Source organism: Sapajus apella, unplaced genomic scaffold (genome assembly GCF_009761245.1).
Source record: "Sapajus apella isolate SASKATOON/1434 unplaced genomic scaffold, GSC_monkey_1.0 scaffold1659, whole genome shotgun sequence".
Classification (NCBI taxonomy): domain Eukaryota; kingdom Metazoa; phylum Chordata; class Mammalia; order Primates; family Cebidae; genus Sapajus; species Sapajus apella.
This window is the reverse complement of record NW_022438585.1, coordinates 1-13,560: the sequence shown is the minus strand read 5'-3', so window position 1 is coordinate 13,560 and position 13,560 is coordinate 1. Positions and strand designations below refer to the sequence as shown.

At 54.2% G+C, this 13,560-nt stretch overlaps 2 protein-coding genes across 2 annotated transcripts; both read right to left on the bottom strand.

Annotated features, from left to right (window-relative positions):
- Positions 1-25: 25 nt before the first annotated feature.
- On the bottom strand, positions 26-4,661 carry LOC116546914 (DNA dC->dU-editing enzyme APOBEC-3G-like). Its single transcript, XM_032273028.1, has 3 exons — positions 4,427-4,661; positions 1,551-1,710; positions 26-579 (listed from the first exon to the last, which is right to left on the bottom strand). The coding sequence occupies exons 1-3, from the start codon at positions 4,465-4,467 to the stop codon at positions 424-426; spliced, it is 357 nt and encodes a 118-aa protein (XP_032128919.1). The 5' UTR covers positions 4,468-4,661; the 3' UTR covers positions 26-423.
- A 2,258-nt stretch (positions 4,662-6,919) lies between these two features.
- Positions 6,920-13,529, bottom strand: LOC116546913 (DNA dC->dU-editing enzyme APOBEC-3G-like). Its single transcript, XM_032273027.1, has 6 exons — positions 13,005-13,529; positions 12,654-12,765; positions 9,751-9,904; positions 8,169-8,457; positions 7,367-7,482; positions 6,920-7,082 (listed from the first exon to the last, which is right to left on the bottom strand). The coding sequence occupies exons 1-6, from the start codon at positions 13,402-13,404 to the stop codon at positions 7,074-7,076; spliced, it is 1,080 nt and encodes a 359-aa protein (XP_032128918.1). The 5' UTR covers positions 13,405-13,529; the 3' UTR covers positions 6,920-7,073.
- Between the last annotated feature and the right edge of the window lie 31 nt (positions 13,530-13,560).

The following is a 13,560-nucleotide window of genomic DNA, read 5'->3' as shown; positions in this document are numbered from 1 at the left end:
TTCAAGGGTGACTTCAGCCTGTCTTTCTGTCTCTTCCCCTCCAGCTGGAGGGGCAGCGTGTCAGGCTAAACTCCTGCTTCCTCTGTCCCCGTGTGGTGGAGAAGCAGTGACTCCACATCCCAGGCCGCTCTGTCTGCAGCATCCCCTGAGCTTCCCCAACAACCTTCACCCCCACGTGACGGTGCAGCTCGCAGACCCCGGAAACTTGCTGGTGCCTTGACGTTGGACTTCGCAGAGTCCAGAACTGGAGCCAACACATTTCTGTTCATTGTAAATTTCCCCGTCTCAGTCATGCTGTTGAAGCATCACAGGGTGCACTGAGACACGTGCTTCCCTTCTGTCGGTAGTATTCCTGGCCCTGTTCATGGCCTCATGCGTGAATTCTGGCGTCCATTCTCCCAGGCATCCATTCACCAGACATGCTCAGCCCTGCTGTGTCCTGGTCCTCTGGGGTCGGCCTCGTTCTCTGTCTGCTGTCTGCTGGGGAGGCCACTGGACCTGTGCTGTCCCATGTGGGCGGGGGGGGGGGCATTGGCCACGGGGGCTACGGAGCACTTGAAATGGAGCCTGATGATAGACCTGAGCACAGGAAAAATACACAGCTCATTTCTCTCTCTCTCTCTCTCTCTCTCTCTCTTTTTGAGACGGAGTTTTGTCTTGTTGCCCAGGCTGGAGTGCAATGGCACGATCTCTGCTCACCACAACCTCTGCCTCATGGGTTCAAGTGATTCTACTGAGTCAGCCTCTTGAGTAGCTGGGATTACAGGTGTGCACCACCACACCTGGCTACTTTTATTTTCATTTTTATTTTTAGTAGAGACGGGATTTCACGCTGTTGGCCAGGCTGGTTTTAAACATCTAACCTCAGATGATCCACCTGCCTTGGCCTCCCAAAGTGCTGGGATTACAGGCATGAGCCAGCGTGCGTGGCCTACACCGCTCATTTCAAAGACTCAGTGTGAGAAGAAAAAGAAGCTTCACTATTTTGTGAAGAAGTTTATGTTAATTAATGTTGAAGTAATATGTTAGCTACATTGGATTAAATAAAATATTAAAATTAGGCTGGGCGTGGTGGCTCAGGCCTGTAATCCCAACACTTTGGAAGCCCAAGGCAGGTGGATCACCTGAGGTGAGGAACTCTAGGCCAGCCTGGCCTACATGATGAAACCCCATCTCTACTAAAAATACAAAAAATTTAGCTGGGCATGGTGATGGGCACCTATAATCCCAGCTACTCAGGAGTCTGATTGCTTGAACCCAGGACACAGAGGTTCCGGTGAGCCAATATAGCGCCATTGCACTCCAGCCTGGACAACAAGAGCAAAACTCCATCTCAAAAAAAAAAAAAAAGACTATTTGTTAAGAGGCAGGCCCCCACGATCGGATCCCAGGACGGTCAAGCCAGCACGTCAGGTCCATGGACTTGAAAAACATGGGAGAAAAGTACACAGTGGATAGTCCGCCACAGGGCATTTCACTGATCAGTGCGTGCTTCGCTTCCCCAGCTGGCTTAGCTCCTGCCTGTAAATTAATTAGAGTCTGGGGGGTACCTGGCCTTGAAAGATCTTTGCAACCAAAGGCGGCCTTGAGCGGTCGTTTGTTTTCATTTTCACTTCGTAGCATAGCCAGACGGTGTTCCGATGAGAAAGGATGGGTCTGTTATAAAAGTTGTAGAAGAATGTGTCTGGATCCATTCGTACCACCGTGTTTCTGAAGACACAAGAGAGAAACCAGCCAATGCAGAGAGTGCTCCCTGGAGCCCTCCAGGCTGATGTCCACTCTACACTGCTCGCTGGACAGCCCTGGGCCTCCCCCCATGCCTCCACAGGCCTGAGGATTTCTGCTGCCTGCCCAGGCAGGAAGACCAGGGAGATGGCTGGGTGTCTCATGCCTGTACTCCCAGTGCTGTGTGAGGCCGAGGCGGGCGGATCATGAGGTCAGGAGTTCAAGACCATCCTGGCCAACATGGTGAAACCCTGTCTCTACTAAAATACAAAAAATTAGCCGGGCATGGTAGTGCCATGCCTGTAATTTCAGCTACTAGGGAGGCTGAAGCAGGAGAATCTTGAACCTGGGAGGCGGAGGTTGCAGTGAGCCAAGGTCATCCGATTGCACTCTAGCCTGGTGACACAGCAAGACTGCATCTCAAAAAAAAAAAAAAAAAGACCATGGAGAGAACAAGAGAAGGGGATGGTGGCAGGGGCAGCAGGGCCAGGGTAACCTCTCCCCGCTCAGGGCCCAGCTCTGGTCTTTCCATGGGTACATTCCCCACCCTCCCAGTATTTCTGCCCACCCACTCTCCAATTGGGAAAACACAAAAGAGAATAAAGTTCTTGGCTGGGCGTGATGGCTCACGCCTGTAATCCCAGCACTTTGGGAGGCTGAGGCAGGAGTTTGAGACCAGCCTGGCTAACATGTTGAAACCCCGTGTCTCTACTAAAAATACAAAAAAAGATTAGCCAGGCATGGTAGCAGGTGCCTGTAATCCCAGTTACTCCGGAAGTTGAGGCAGGAGAATTGCCTGAACTGCCAGTTGGAGGTTGCAGTGAGCTGAGATGGCGCCACTGCACTCCAGCCTGGGCAATGAGTTAAACTCCGTCTAAAAAAAAAAAAAGACAGAGAACACAGAACTCTTCGCCCCCAAATAATAGCTTTTAACCTTTCAGCTCAGGTCCTTTCTGACATTTCACCTCTATATGATCATTTTTAAATGACGGTAGAACTGAATGCTGAGGCCCAGGCCATTGTTCTAAGTGCTTCGAGGTTCTGAGCTCATGTGATGCTGACCTGGGCCTGCAGGGCCATTCGCATCTTACAGAGGAGGTGCCAGAGGCATAGAGAGGCAGGGTAACCTGCCCAGGACACGGAGCTGGGCTGATGGGGCTGGGGCCTCTTTCTAAGCCAGCCCTGTCCAGCCTCTGCATCACCGGCCCTGCAGGAGGGAGCCGTTGGGGACTGGGCTCTCTTCTCACTACATTTTAAAATAAGAGCATTTCTCCTGATCATTGCGTTTTTTCCTCTATATTCCATGTTACCGGTGTCATTATAAACAGTGAATGGCAGTCCTAGATGTAAGGTCTGACTGCCCCATGAATGGCATGGTAATCTCTGTGTACCCTGCACACACACCCCAGATGAGTTCCTGGGAGAAACGATCAGCTCCTGTGATGCCTAACTAACCTGAGACATTCTTCTACTGTTTCTTTCTTTCTTTCTTTCTTCTTTTAAATTATCATACAGGCCAAAATGTCACTATTGTTTCTTATTCCGGCCTCAATTGACAAGGCCATTGGACTTTGTGACTTTGTAACCAACCTTGGCCCACCTCGTGACTGCATGCCCTACGACCCCCTCCCAGCTTGCAAACCTACAACCCCTTCCCAGCTTGCAAACCTACAACCCCCTCCCAGCTTGCAAAAAACCGCCCTAAAGCTACTTCTGTAACTTTCCACTGTTTAACTCCAAACCTATAAAACCAACTCCTCTCCCTCCACCCTCTGCTGACTCCATTTTCGGCCTCAGCCTGGCCACACTTGGGCGAATAAACCGCCATGTTGCTCACACAAAGCCTGTTTCGGGGTCTCTTCATTCAGAGCTGCCGTTTTAACACTGGAGGAGGACTGTGTGTTTGGGGTCATCTGCAGCCTCCTGTGCCCACAGTGGAGACATTCTTGGAAGAGATAATTTATCTTGTGCTTCAGAGACCTTTCCCTCCCCCACACACTCTCGTAAGACTTTTTTTTTTTTTTTTTTTTTGAGACGGAGTCTCCCTCTGTTGCCCAAGCTGGAGTGCAATGGTGCAATCTCAGCTCAATGCAACCTCCATCTCCTGGGTTCAAGCGATTCTCCTGCCTCTGCCTCTTGAGTAGCTGAGATTGCAGATGCCTGCTACCATGCCCAGCTAATTTTTTGTATTTTTAGTAGGGATGTTGGCCAGGCTGGTCTTGAACTCCTGATCTCATGATCCACCAGCCTCCTAAAGCACTGGGATTGCAGGCGTGAGCCACCACCCCCCGCCCAAGACTTTGTATTTAAGCAAAGTAAATCTTACAGAAAATCCATCAAAGCGCTGTGAACAAAAATGCCTGATTGCTCCAGTCATCCTTTGGTTCAATTCTCCTGGTTCCAGAGCTTAGGAACAGTGGGAAGCATGTAGAGGGAGCACCCTCCCAGGGCAGGGAGCACCAGCCTGGCCAGGACTTTCAGGGGAGAGTCTCAGCAGGAGGCCTGGGCTGGGGCAGGTCGGGAAGGTGGCCCATTCAGAAGCAGCAGTGAGGTGACCACACAGTGGGGCAAAGAGCCTGGCCAGGAGTGGGGGCAACAGAGGGGCCAGAGGGGAGGGAGCCAGCCCAGGGGTGGGCCAGGGGCAGCGGGAGGCCAGGGCTAAGTCCCAGCAGGGCCACCAGGCAGGAGGGGGCAGCCATACCTGGTCTGAGGCTTCATCTGTGGCCAGCTAGTCCCAGCCATGATCTTTGTCTGGACCACTAGAGTTTCACTTTCTGTTACAGGCTCCAGGTTTTAGGACAGCCCTCCTTAAAGTGACCACGCCCAGGGCCTTGTGAGTCATGGTGCCTCCCCCTTCCAGCTCAGGCTCTGGTTCGGGAGGCTCCAGAGTGCTTTATCTTCCTGGGCTCTCAGCCTCTTTCTGCTTTTCTCTTTCTCTGGGGCCCTCCCCCTGGCAGAGAGACCTCTGATAAAGCAGGCTGCTCTGTGCGGCAGAACCCAAGGGAATTGCAAAGGGAAAGAGAAAGTCACTTCAGCCAGAGCTGGGGAGGTGGTTCCACACTAGGCTGAGCCAGCAGAGCAGAGGCCCCTCCCTGGTGGTCCAGGTCAGCTGGAGCCACCTCTCCACCATCAAGACTGACAGGCTGAAGCCTCTGCAGGGGCTCCTGGATCCTGCCCTCAAGGATCATCCCAGAGACACCCCACCCAGCCACCGTGAGGACAGGAAGGAAGAGTGAAGGGCCAGGTGTCTACATCCCCCCAACGACTTCACACTCGGAGGCCAGCATGGGAGGGAGGGACAGCAGGTGGGTGTGGCCCCCAGCTGGCTCACCAGGATGTCATGGGCACTCCCACACTGAGCTCCTTCCTTCTGGCTTCTCCTTCTCCTGCCTGGAGTTTCTTCCTGGTGGGCTGAGCTCTTGCCTCCTCTTGGCCCATATCATGAAAGGGCAGTGGCTAGTGTGTCAGGCCAACCTGTCTGGCGCCTCCCTGTGCATCTCACAGCTCCCTTCCCCTAGAAGTGTGCTCCCATGGTGCAGTTAACTAAACATTTCACAACGTGTAAATTCGGAAAGGAAACTTTTATTTCTTGTTAAGGGTGACAGCCTGCAAGGTAGCCATCCGGCGGGCTGGGAAGAGCAGCCTCTGGGAAACACCAGAGACAGACCTTTAGAAGCAGGAGGGGTTGGGGCAGGAGCTTTATGCTGAAGGGGTTGACCAAACATACATATTCAACAGGATATAGGAGGAGCTAGGAATATTCATGCCGGTGGTTGTGCTCCGTGTTTATTGAACAGACATGCCGGTAACATATGATCCCGGCACTTTGGGAGGTCGAGGCGGGTGGATCACGAGGTCAGGAGTTTGAAACCAGCCTGGCCAACATAGTGAAATCCTGTCCCTACTAAAAATATAAAAATTGGCTGGGTGTGGTGTCCCACACCTGTAATCCCAGCTATTTGGGAGGCTGAGGCAGGAGAATTGCTTGAACCTGGGAGGCAGATGTTGCAGTGAGCCGAGACCATGCCATTGCACTCCAGCTCTGGTGACAAAGTGAGACTCCATTTCGAAAAAAAAAAAAAAAAGTATTTCATTTTATTCTTCTGCATAAAGTATAAGGCCACGCCAAGAACAGCACGACCATCTCTGTGATCTGCATGCACAGACCATCTCTGTGATCTGCATGCACACCCGGGTTAGTTCCCACAAGAAACCATCAACCCCTGCCGCGCCTAACTACCCTGAGACATTCTTCTATTGTTTCTTATTCCGGCCTCAATTGACAAGGCCATTGGCCTTTGTAACCGACCTTGACTCCACACCCTACAACCCCCTCCCAGCTTGCAAACCTACGACGCCCTCCCAAAAAACCGCCCTAAAGTAACTTTTGTAACTTTCCACTTCCTTCCCCACAACCTATAAAATCAACTCCTATCCCACCGCCCTTTGCTGACTCCATTGTCGGCCTCAGCCCGCCCGCACCTGGATGAATAAACAGCCATGTTGCTCACACAAAGCCTGTTTGGGGGTCTCCTCATTCAGAGCACACGTTTTAACATAAAGCCAATTCAATTCATCACTGAATTAGTAGGTCTGAAACCTTTCTGAGCACAATCTCACTACGGTATTCTTGAAACATCACATACATTTTTGATTAAAAGTAATTCGCTCTGTTAGGGACAAGCTGCCTCAGCAAACCCCCACCACGAAAGCTGAGTCCTCCGCACTCTGAGGACTCCGCAGCTGCATTTCTGAACTCCTATCTGGGTGCCAGGTCAAGGCTACCAGACCTGCTACAATTAAGCAAAGCCTGATTACAGCCATCCGGGCAGCTTGGGAGAGGACAGGGAAAACCCATGTTTGCCATCCACACTTGTAAATTCCTGCTTAACCCATACCTGTAAAATCCTGATTTTTAAAAAAACTGCCCCCACAAAAGTCACAGGATGATGTATCGTAGGTCTGTTACAAGTTGACACACTATCTATCTCTGTGCCTGTTACAAGCTGATAGATTATCTCAGTCCTGAAACTCCCTTATGCTCCTCTCACCCCATATAAACCCCTCGTTTTATAAGCTGGGGCTGCCTCCTCTGACTGTTACGAGGCAGCCCGGCCGGTTAATAAAAGGTGCTTTGCCTGGCTTAGGGTCCGTTCTCCTTTCACTACGCCAACCTTACACGCTCTAATTTTAAAAATAATCTACTTGTCAGGAGCGCACTGCTTTGCTGGCGTCTGTGATCAGCTGGAGATGGTGGTGAACGGCCTGGTTGCATTTCTTGGAAGAAGATCTTTTATTCTGCTGCTCAACCCAGGTCTCTGCCTTCCTTAGAGACTGAGGATCATCCATCAGTTTCCCTGATTCAAGAAGAACAGGGAGTTGAATGGAGCAGGGGGTGAGAGAGTGGAAAAACGGCACAGGGAGGAGGCCTGGGGACAGGGACAATGACGGGAGAGGAGGGGGGACGTGGGAGGTGGGAGAGAGAGGGAGGCTGTGAGGAGGAAAGGGAGGGAGGGAGCTAGGTGCCCTTGGGGGAGCAGGGAACCCAGAGGAGGCTCTGAGCAGAGGGGAAGGCAAGGCCCGGGGGAGAGGGGAGGAGGGGAGGCCGATGGGGCACTGGGCAGAGGGAGGGAGCCCTCACCTGGAGAATGGCCTGCAGCCTCCCACTCAGGGCTTGGCTGTGCTCATCTAGTCCCTCCCAGGGCTGGAAGCAGCATCCCTGGTGATCCACAAAGGTGTCCCAGCAGTGCCTAAACTCTGAAAAAGGGACAGGGGAGATAAGTCACGTTCCCCTGTGGGAAGGAGGCACCGAGGGCCCTGACTCTCAGGACAGACTTCCACATGCTGGTTTCAGTCCCTCCTTTCCCTCCCCCTCCCCTCAGGATTTCGCTCTGTATTAGCCACTTCCTTCCCATTGGAATCTGGGCCAGCGAGAAGAGCAGGGGCCTCCCCAGAGGGCCTGAGCACACAGAGCTGACCCTGGGAGACCCTGACAAGGCCCCAACAGGCCCCAGGGCTGCAGGGATCTCCCAGTGAGCCCCAGAAGGGGTCAGAGTGGAAGGTTTGGAGATTCCAGCAAGTGAGCGGGAGCCCCTCCTGATAGGTGCCAAGGGATGTGGGGAGCAGGGGGAAAGAGGGTGGGGTGCCAGGGAGGAAGCCTGGGGATGGAGGGGAGGCAGGAGGAGTTCTCATTCTTCTGGAAGCCCCAAGTCCTTCTTCCACTTCCAGCCACCCTCCCCGCCCTTCCCAGGTCCCCATCTCCTGGCCTGGCCTCTCTCTTCCCATAGTCCCCAAAGTCAGGCCCAGTGTGCAGCCCTCGCCTCTGCAGGCAGCAGACCAAGGCCTCTCCCACAGGGATGCCCACCCTCCCCACTTTCTAGTAACTCCCCAGGGCCCTCTCCTGCCCCGGCTGACCCCACCCCACTGCAGGCTTCCATTCTCACCGCTGTATTTCATCATGGAAATTGGGGCCCCAGCCCAGCCCAGCCTGCACAGCCCCTCCTCATATCCTGGGTGATAATCATAGATGCGGGCAGCGAAGATGCGCAGGTTCACGTGTGGGTTCTCTTGAAGGAATTCAGCCACCTCCAGGGCACAGCTGAAGCAGGGGCTCCAGGAGATGAAGCAGGTGACCCTGTAGCGCTGGGCCGGGTCCAGCTTCCAAAAGGAAATCAGGTCCAGGAGGCACAACTCTGCATGGCGGCCTTCAGGGAAACTGAGGCTATTTGAAGCCTAGAAAAGAAAGCAAGGTGTTGGCCGGGCGTGGTGGCTCACGCCCATAATCCCAGCACTTTGGGAGGCTGAGATGGGTGGATCACCTGAGGTCAGGAGTTCAAGAAAGCAAGGTGTGAGGGCCATCTTTTGTGAGCAGGGGCGGACAGCCTGGATCAGGTGAGGCTGGGTGCGGGGCCGCCTCCCCCACAAGATTAGAAGGGGCACCAAACCCCAGTTATCAAGATGATTTTCTTATTTTTCTTTTTTTGAGACAGAGTCTGGTTCTGTCACTCAGGCTGGCGTGCAGTGCTGTAATCTCGGCTCACTGCAACCACCGCCTCTCAGGTTCAAGCGACTCTGATGCCTCAGCCTCCCCAGCAGCTGGGATTACAGGTGTAAGCCACCACACCTGACTAATTTTTGTATTTTTAGTAGAGACGAGGTTTCACCATGGTGGCCAGGCTGGTCTCCAGCTCATGACATCAAGTAATCCTCTGGCCTTGGCCTCCCAAACTGCTGGGATTACAGGTGTGAGCCACCACACCTGACCTGATTTTTAAAATAATGCATTAAATCATTTTATTTTACATTACGATGGGATTTCTCTGATACTGAGTATTTGGAGCATCCTCTCATTTTGCACCTGAGGTCAGTGCCTTCACGACCCTCACTCTGGGCCCAGGAGGGGCTGCAGAGCTTGGGGAGGCAGGACAGATGCCACTGAGCTGAGTGTTCGTCCCTCATGGGGAGATCGTTCTGGCCTTGCTGTGGGCTCCACCCTGGTCAGGACAGAATCCCAGGTCAGCCTCTTCTTCCTCAGTCTCTCTCCCGGCAGGATGTAGCCCAGGAGCAGGCACTGGGGAATCCTGGCCTTGTGAGGTCAGGTAGGCCCTGAGTCCTCAAAACCCACCGTTCTGAATCATTCCTGGGGAGAGCGGCATCTGCGAGGGGATCCTGGGAGGGTCCTCAGGAAGCACTTTGCCTTTGAACCTACCTGGCTCTGGGGTTTGTCCCGACCCTCTCAGAGCACAGGAGGAAGGGAGATGGCTGAGCCCCGGACCTCGGGGTGACTCTGGACTAGTGGTGGCCCTGAGACACGTGGCCGGTTAGGCATGTGGGGCTGGAAGCTGCTGATCCTAGAGAGTCACTGAAGCCGAGGTCTTCCCAAACCCCAGGGCCAAGCAGCAGCAGTGCAGCAAGCACAGGTGACAGATAGTCTGCGGGAGCCCACGGGTCCCACCCAGAACCTTCTAGCCATGCGTGTCCCTGGGTGGGGAGGGCCCTGCGTGGATGCAGGTGTCTGGTGATCACCTCATTGAGTATGAAGCCCCTGTGCTGGTGCAGCGGGACCCAGGTGCCACTGTGCATGTGCTCCACCTTGTAACACAGGTAGGTCTGGTGCCGTCCAAGGACCGAAGGGTCATTGGTAAAGTTGTAAGTGAATGTGCCTGGATCCATCAGGTGTCTGTGGACAGCGGGAGAAAAGCCCAGAAAAGTAAGAGCCCTCCTGGACTGCCCTGCCTCCCCCTCCCTCCCCACGCTTTCCCTCAGGCATCCCAAATTCCTTCCCCCTGCTCCCCACATGCCTTGGCACCACTCAGGAGGGGCTCCCACTCACTTGCTGGAATCTCCAAACCTCCCCCTCTGGCTCCTTCTGGGGCTCACTGGGAGATCCCTGCAGCCCTGGGGCCTGTTGGGGCCTTGTCAGGGTCTCCCAGGGTCAGCTTCATGTGCTCAGGTTGTAACATAGCTAGCCTAAAGTTAGAACCTGAGCAATACAAAGCTGTTTTTAAAATAAGTTGCAACAGCTGCCCCATTCTCCTCACAGTAACTGCTGGCCTTGCTTGCTACGTAAAGCTGCTTGCCTTTGCTTATCAATAAGTGCCGTAAAGTTGCTTGCCCTGTACCCCCTCACTCTCCTTTGCTTATCAGCAATTGCCGAATAAGCAGTCCTAACCCACGCCATCTTGGCTCCTGCGACTTGTAATAAGGTCTGTGACTTCCGCCTTACCCAGATGATGTGTAAACAAATGTTTTTCTTGACTTCTGTAAACCACTTAAGTAACAAACGGAATGACAAGAGTCCCCTGGCCCTTGGAATATCTGGAGCCCTGTCTCCGCCCAGGAGATGATTTACAGAATCCACTAGCCCTGGGAATGTCTGAAGCCTTTTCATCCCCATCCCCGCTCCTCACCCCAACTCCCAAGGTGGCTTTTCGGGTATAAAAAGTATTGGCACCCTCCCTTCGGGGCCACAGATTGGAGAGACGTGAGTCCTCTGTGGTCGCCGGCATAGCAAATGACCCTGCAATCTGGCATACTTTTGTCCTGGTGCTAACTCTCTATGCTCGGTCCAGTATAACAGGCCCTCCGGAGAGGCCCCTGCCCCTCTCCCTGAGCTAGAGCTGGGTCTCCTTCCCTGGCCTCACCATGCAACCCAGTCCTCGCTCTGCTCGCCCTCAGTCCCTGCTGGAGATGGATCCGCTGGGGCTTCCCTCCTGCAAGCGGAGTGAATACTACCACACCCAGCATCGGGGCAGAGACACTCCTGAGCGGGACCAGCAGGAGAAGAGCCTGCTAGGGACTTTTTTTTTTTTTTTTTATAATTCACAGGATTTTCTTCCACTGCCAAAAAACGCCTGTCCTCACAAGACCACAAATTATAAAAATAAAAGTGAACTCTTAGCGCCCAGTGCAGAGGCATTTCCAAAACAGAAACGCCAGGTCTTCTCCCTGGACTGGACAGAGGGGAGGATGTGAGCTCTGATGGGATTCTGCAGAGCCTGGAACTGGGAGGAGTCTGGCTGGGGAAGCCATGGGCATCAGCTGAGGGGTCACGTGGGGACCACTAAAGAGACCTGGAGAGAGTGAGAAGGGGAGCAGCCCGGGGTGGGGAGCCTGTCAGGGGCTAAGGAGTGGCTCAGGAGTGTGGGGTGCAGGAGGAATGGGGTGAGTGGAGCATGCAGGAAGGTCTAGGTGGAGAGGCCATCAGGGTCAGGTCAGGACCCCCGGGAGACACACACACAGGACAGGAACCCCACCCTTGCCCCCCAGGCCTGCCCACAATGGCTGTGGTTGTTGCCGTGGGCTGCACTGTTTCTCCCCAAAATCCACATATTGAAGCCCCAGCCCCCACTGCCTCAAAGTGTGGCTGTATTTGGAAACAGGTCCTTTTCTGTTTGTTTGTTTGTTTCAGAAGTTTCGATCTTTCACTCAGGCTGAAGTGTGGTCCCACGGTCTGGCCTCACCGCAACCTCTGCCTCCCAGGTTCAAGCCATTCTCCTGCCCGAGCCTCCGGAGTAGCCAGGATTATAAACATGCATGCCCCCGCCTGGCTAATTTTTCTATTTTTGGTAGAGACAGCGTTTTGCCATGTTGGCCAGGCTGATCTCGAACCCCTGGCCTCAGGTGATCACCCGCCTCACACTCCCAAAGTAGTGGGATTACAGGCATGAACCTCTGCGCCCAGCCTAGAGACAGGTCCTTTCATCAGATTATTAATTTAAATGAGACCTTTAGTGTGGGCCTAAATTCACTTGGCTGGGGTCCATAAACCAGGAGGACATTTGGAGGCAGAGAGATGCCAGTGGTGCAGGTTCACAGAGCAAGGGCCACAGAGGGCACGGCTGGGAGCGACCCCTGCCAGCCAGGAGAAGCAGGTTTGGGCTTCAGAGGAAACAACCCAGCCGATGGCTCCACCTTGAACTTGCAGCCTCCACATCCGTAAGAAAATAAGCCCCTGTCCTGCGGGTGCCCGGCCCGGGGCCATCTTCTATGGAGGCTGAAGCCTGAAGCTCTGTTTCCAAGGAGGCGGCTCCTTCTCAGGGGCTTAGGTTGGCCTTTAAGGATGTTGCTGAAAGCTTCTGTAGGGCTTGTGAATATTCACACCCAGGGAGATGGAAGGAGCCAGGCTGTGGCTCCCAGGCTGAGGGGAGGGCAGCCTCGGGAGTGGATGGAGGTCACTCTGGAGGCAGAAGGGGTCTCTCACACACAGGAAGGGCCCAGGAAAGCAGGGGAGGCAGCAAGGTGGAGGGAGCAGAGGTGGGGATGAGGGTGGGGGTGGGGAGTGTGACCATGAGGGCAGGCAGCGGGGCAGGAGGGAGGGCAGAAGGGCTCGGGCAGGAGTGGAACTGCTCTGAAACAGAGGGGAGGCCTCAGGAGGATGAGCAGGAGGTGAGAGGAGAGAGGTGATGAGGCCGGAGGGAGACCCTCACCTGAGAACTTCCCCCAGCGTGATGTGCAGTAATGTGCAATGTTTAGGCAGCTTATTCCAAGGCTTGTACAATCTTTGGTTGTCCACGAACTTGTCCCAACAGTGTTGAAATTCTGAGAAAAAGAAGAGAGAACGCAGTCAGGCCCAGCTGGCCTCTCTCCTGTGACCCTGGGGCCCTCCCCTCCCAGACCTACTCCAGGATGTTAGTTACTCTCAGTGCCAGACCTGACCCCACAGGCTCCCCTGAGACACCTGGCCTCTGCTGGCATCACAGACCCACAGGTAGGTGTGGGAGGGACCCATCGCAGATCCTCATGCAGTCCCCCCAACACCCCTGAACCCCACTTCTCACCGCCATAACTCATGATCTTCATGGTGGCATGAGGATTCTTTTTTTTCTGACACAGTCTGCGAAGCCCCTCCCGGTAATCTGGGTCCCAGAAGTAGTAGAGGCGGGCCACGAAGATGGTCAGGGTGACCTTCCCGTCCTCGGCCAGGAACTCGGCCATGTTCCTTGCACACACTGGGCAGGGGCTCCAGGACACAAACCAGGTGACCTCGTACTCCTGGTCACTATGCAGCTTCCACTTTCGGAACCAGTGGAGGAATCTCATCTCTGGGTGGTGTTGAGGCTTCGAATAGACCTGGGAGAAGAGGAGGGGCAGGGGAAGCTGTGGGACACTGAGCAGGAGGAGTGCAGGGGTGGGGCAGGGGGAGGAGGGGCCAGGACAGGGCTGGGGGATCTTGTTCATCGAAGCTCCTTTCCTCCATCCCCCCTCTTTGGCTTGAGAGTTTGTCTGCTCCAAAGCTCATGTTCAGTGTTAACTGCTATTGCAATGGCCTTAAGAGGTGGCACTGACAAGAGGCTATGAGGCTGTGGGGACTACACCTTTGTGGGTACCACTGGG

Bases quoted from the DNA above. Each gene is read 5' to 3' on its own strand.
- LOC116546914 (XM_032273028.1), bottom strand. From the start codon at position 4,467: ATGGCTGGGACTAGCTGGCCACAGATGAAGCCTCAGACCAG. The intron at 1,711-4,426 runs GTATGGCTGCCC...TTGTGTCTTCAG, and splicing joins CAGATGAAGCCTCAGACCAG to AAACACGGTGGTACGAATGG. The intron at 580-1,550 runs GTACCCCCCAGA...TCCTGTGCTCAG, and splicing joins CAAAGATCTTTCAAGGCCAG to GTCTATCATCAGGCTCCATT.
- LOC116546913 (XM_032273027.1), bottom strand. From the start codon at position 13,404: ATGAACAAGATCCCCCAGCCCTGTCCTGGCCCCTCCTCCCCCTGCCCC. The intron at 9,905-12,653 runs GTGAGGGTCTCC...CGCTGTCCACAG, and splicing joins ACGCTGGGGGAAGTTCTCAG to ACACCTGATGGATCCAGGCA. The intron at 7,483-8,168 runs GTGAGAATGGAA...TCCCTTTTTCAG, and splicing joins TTCCATGATGAAATACAGCG to AGTTTAGGCACTGCTGGGAC.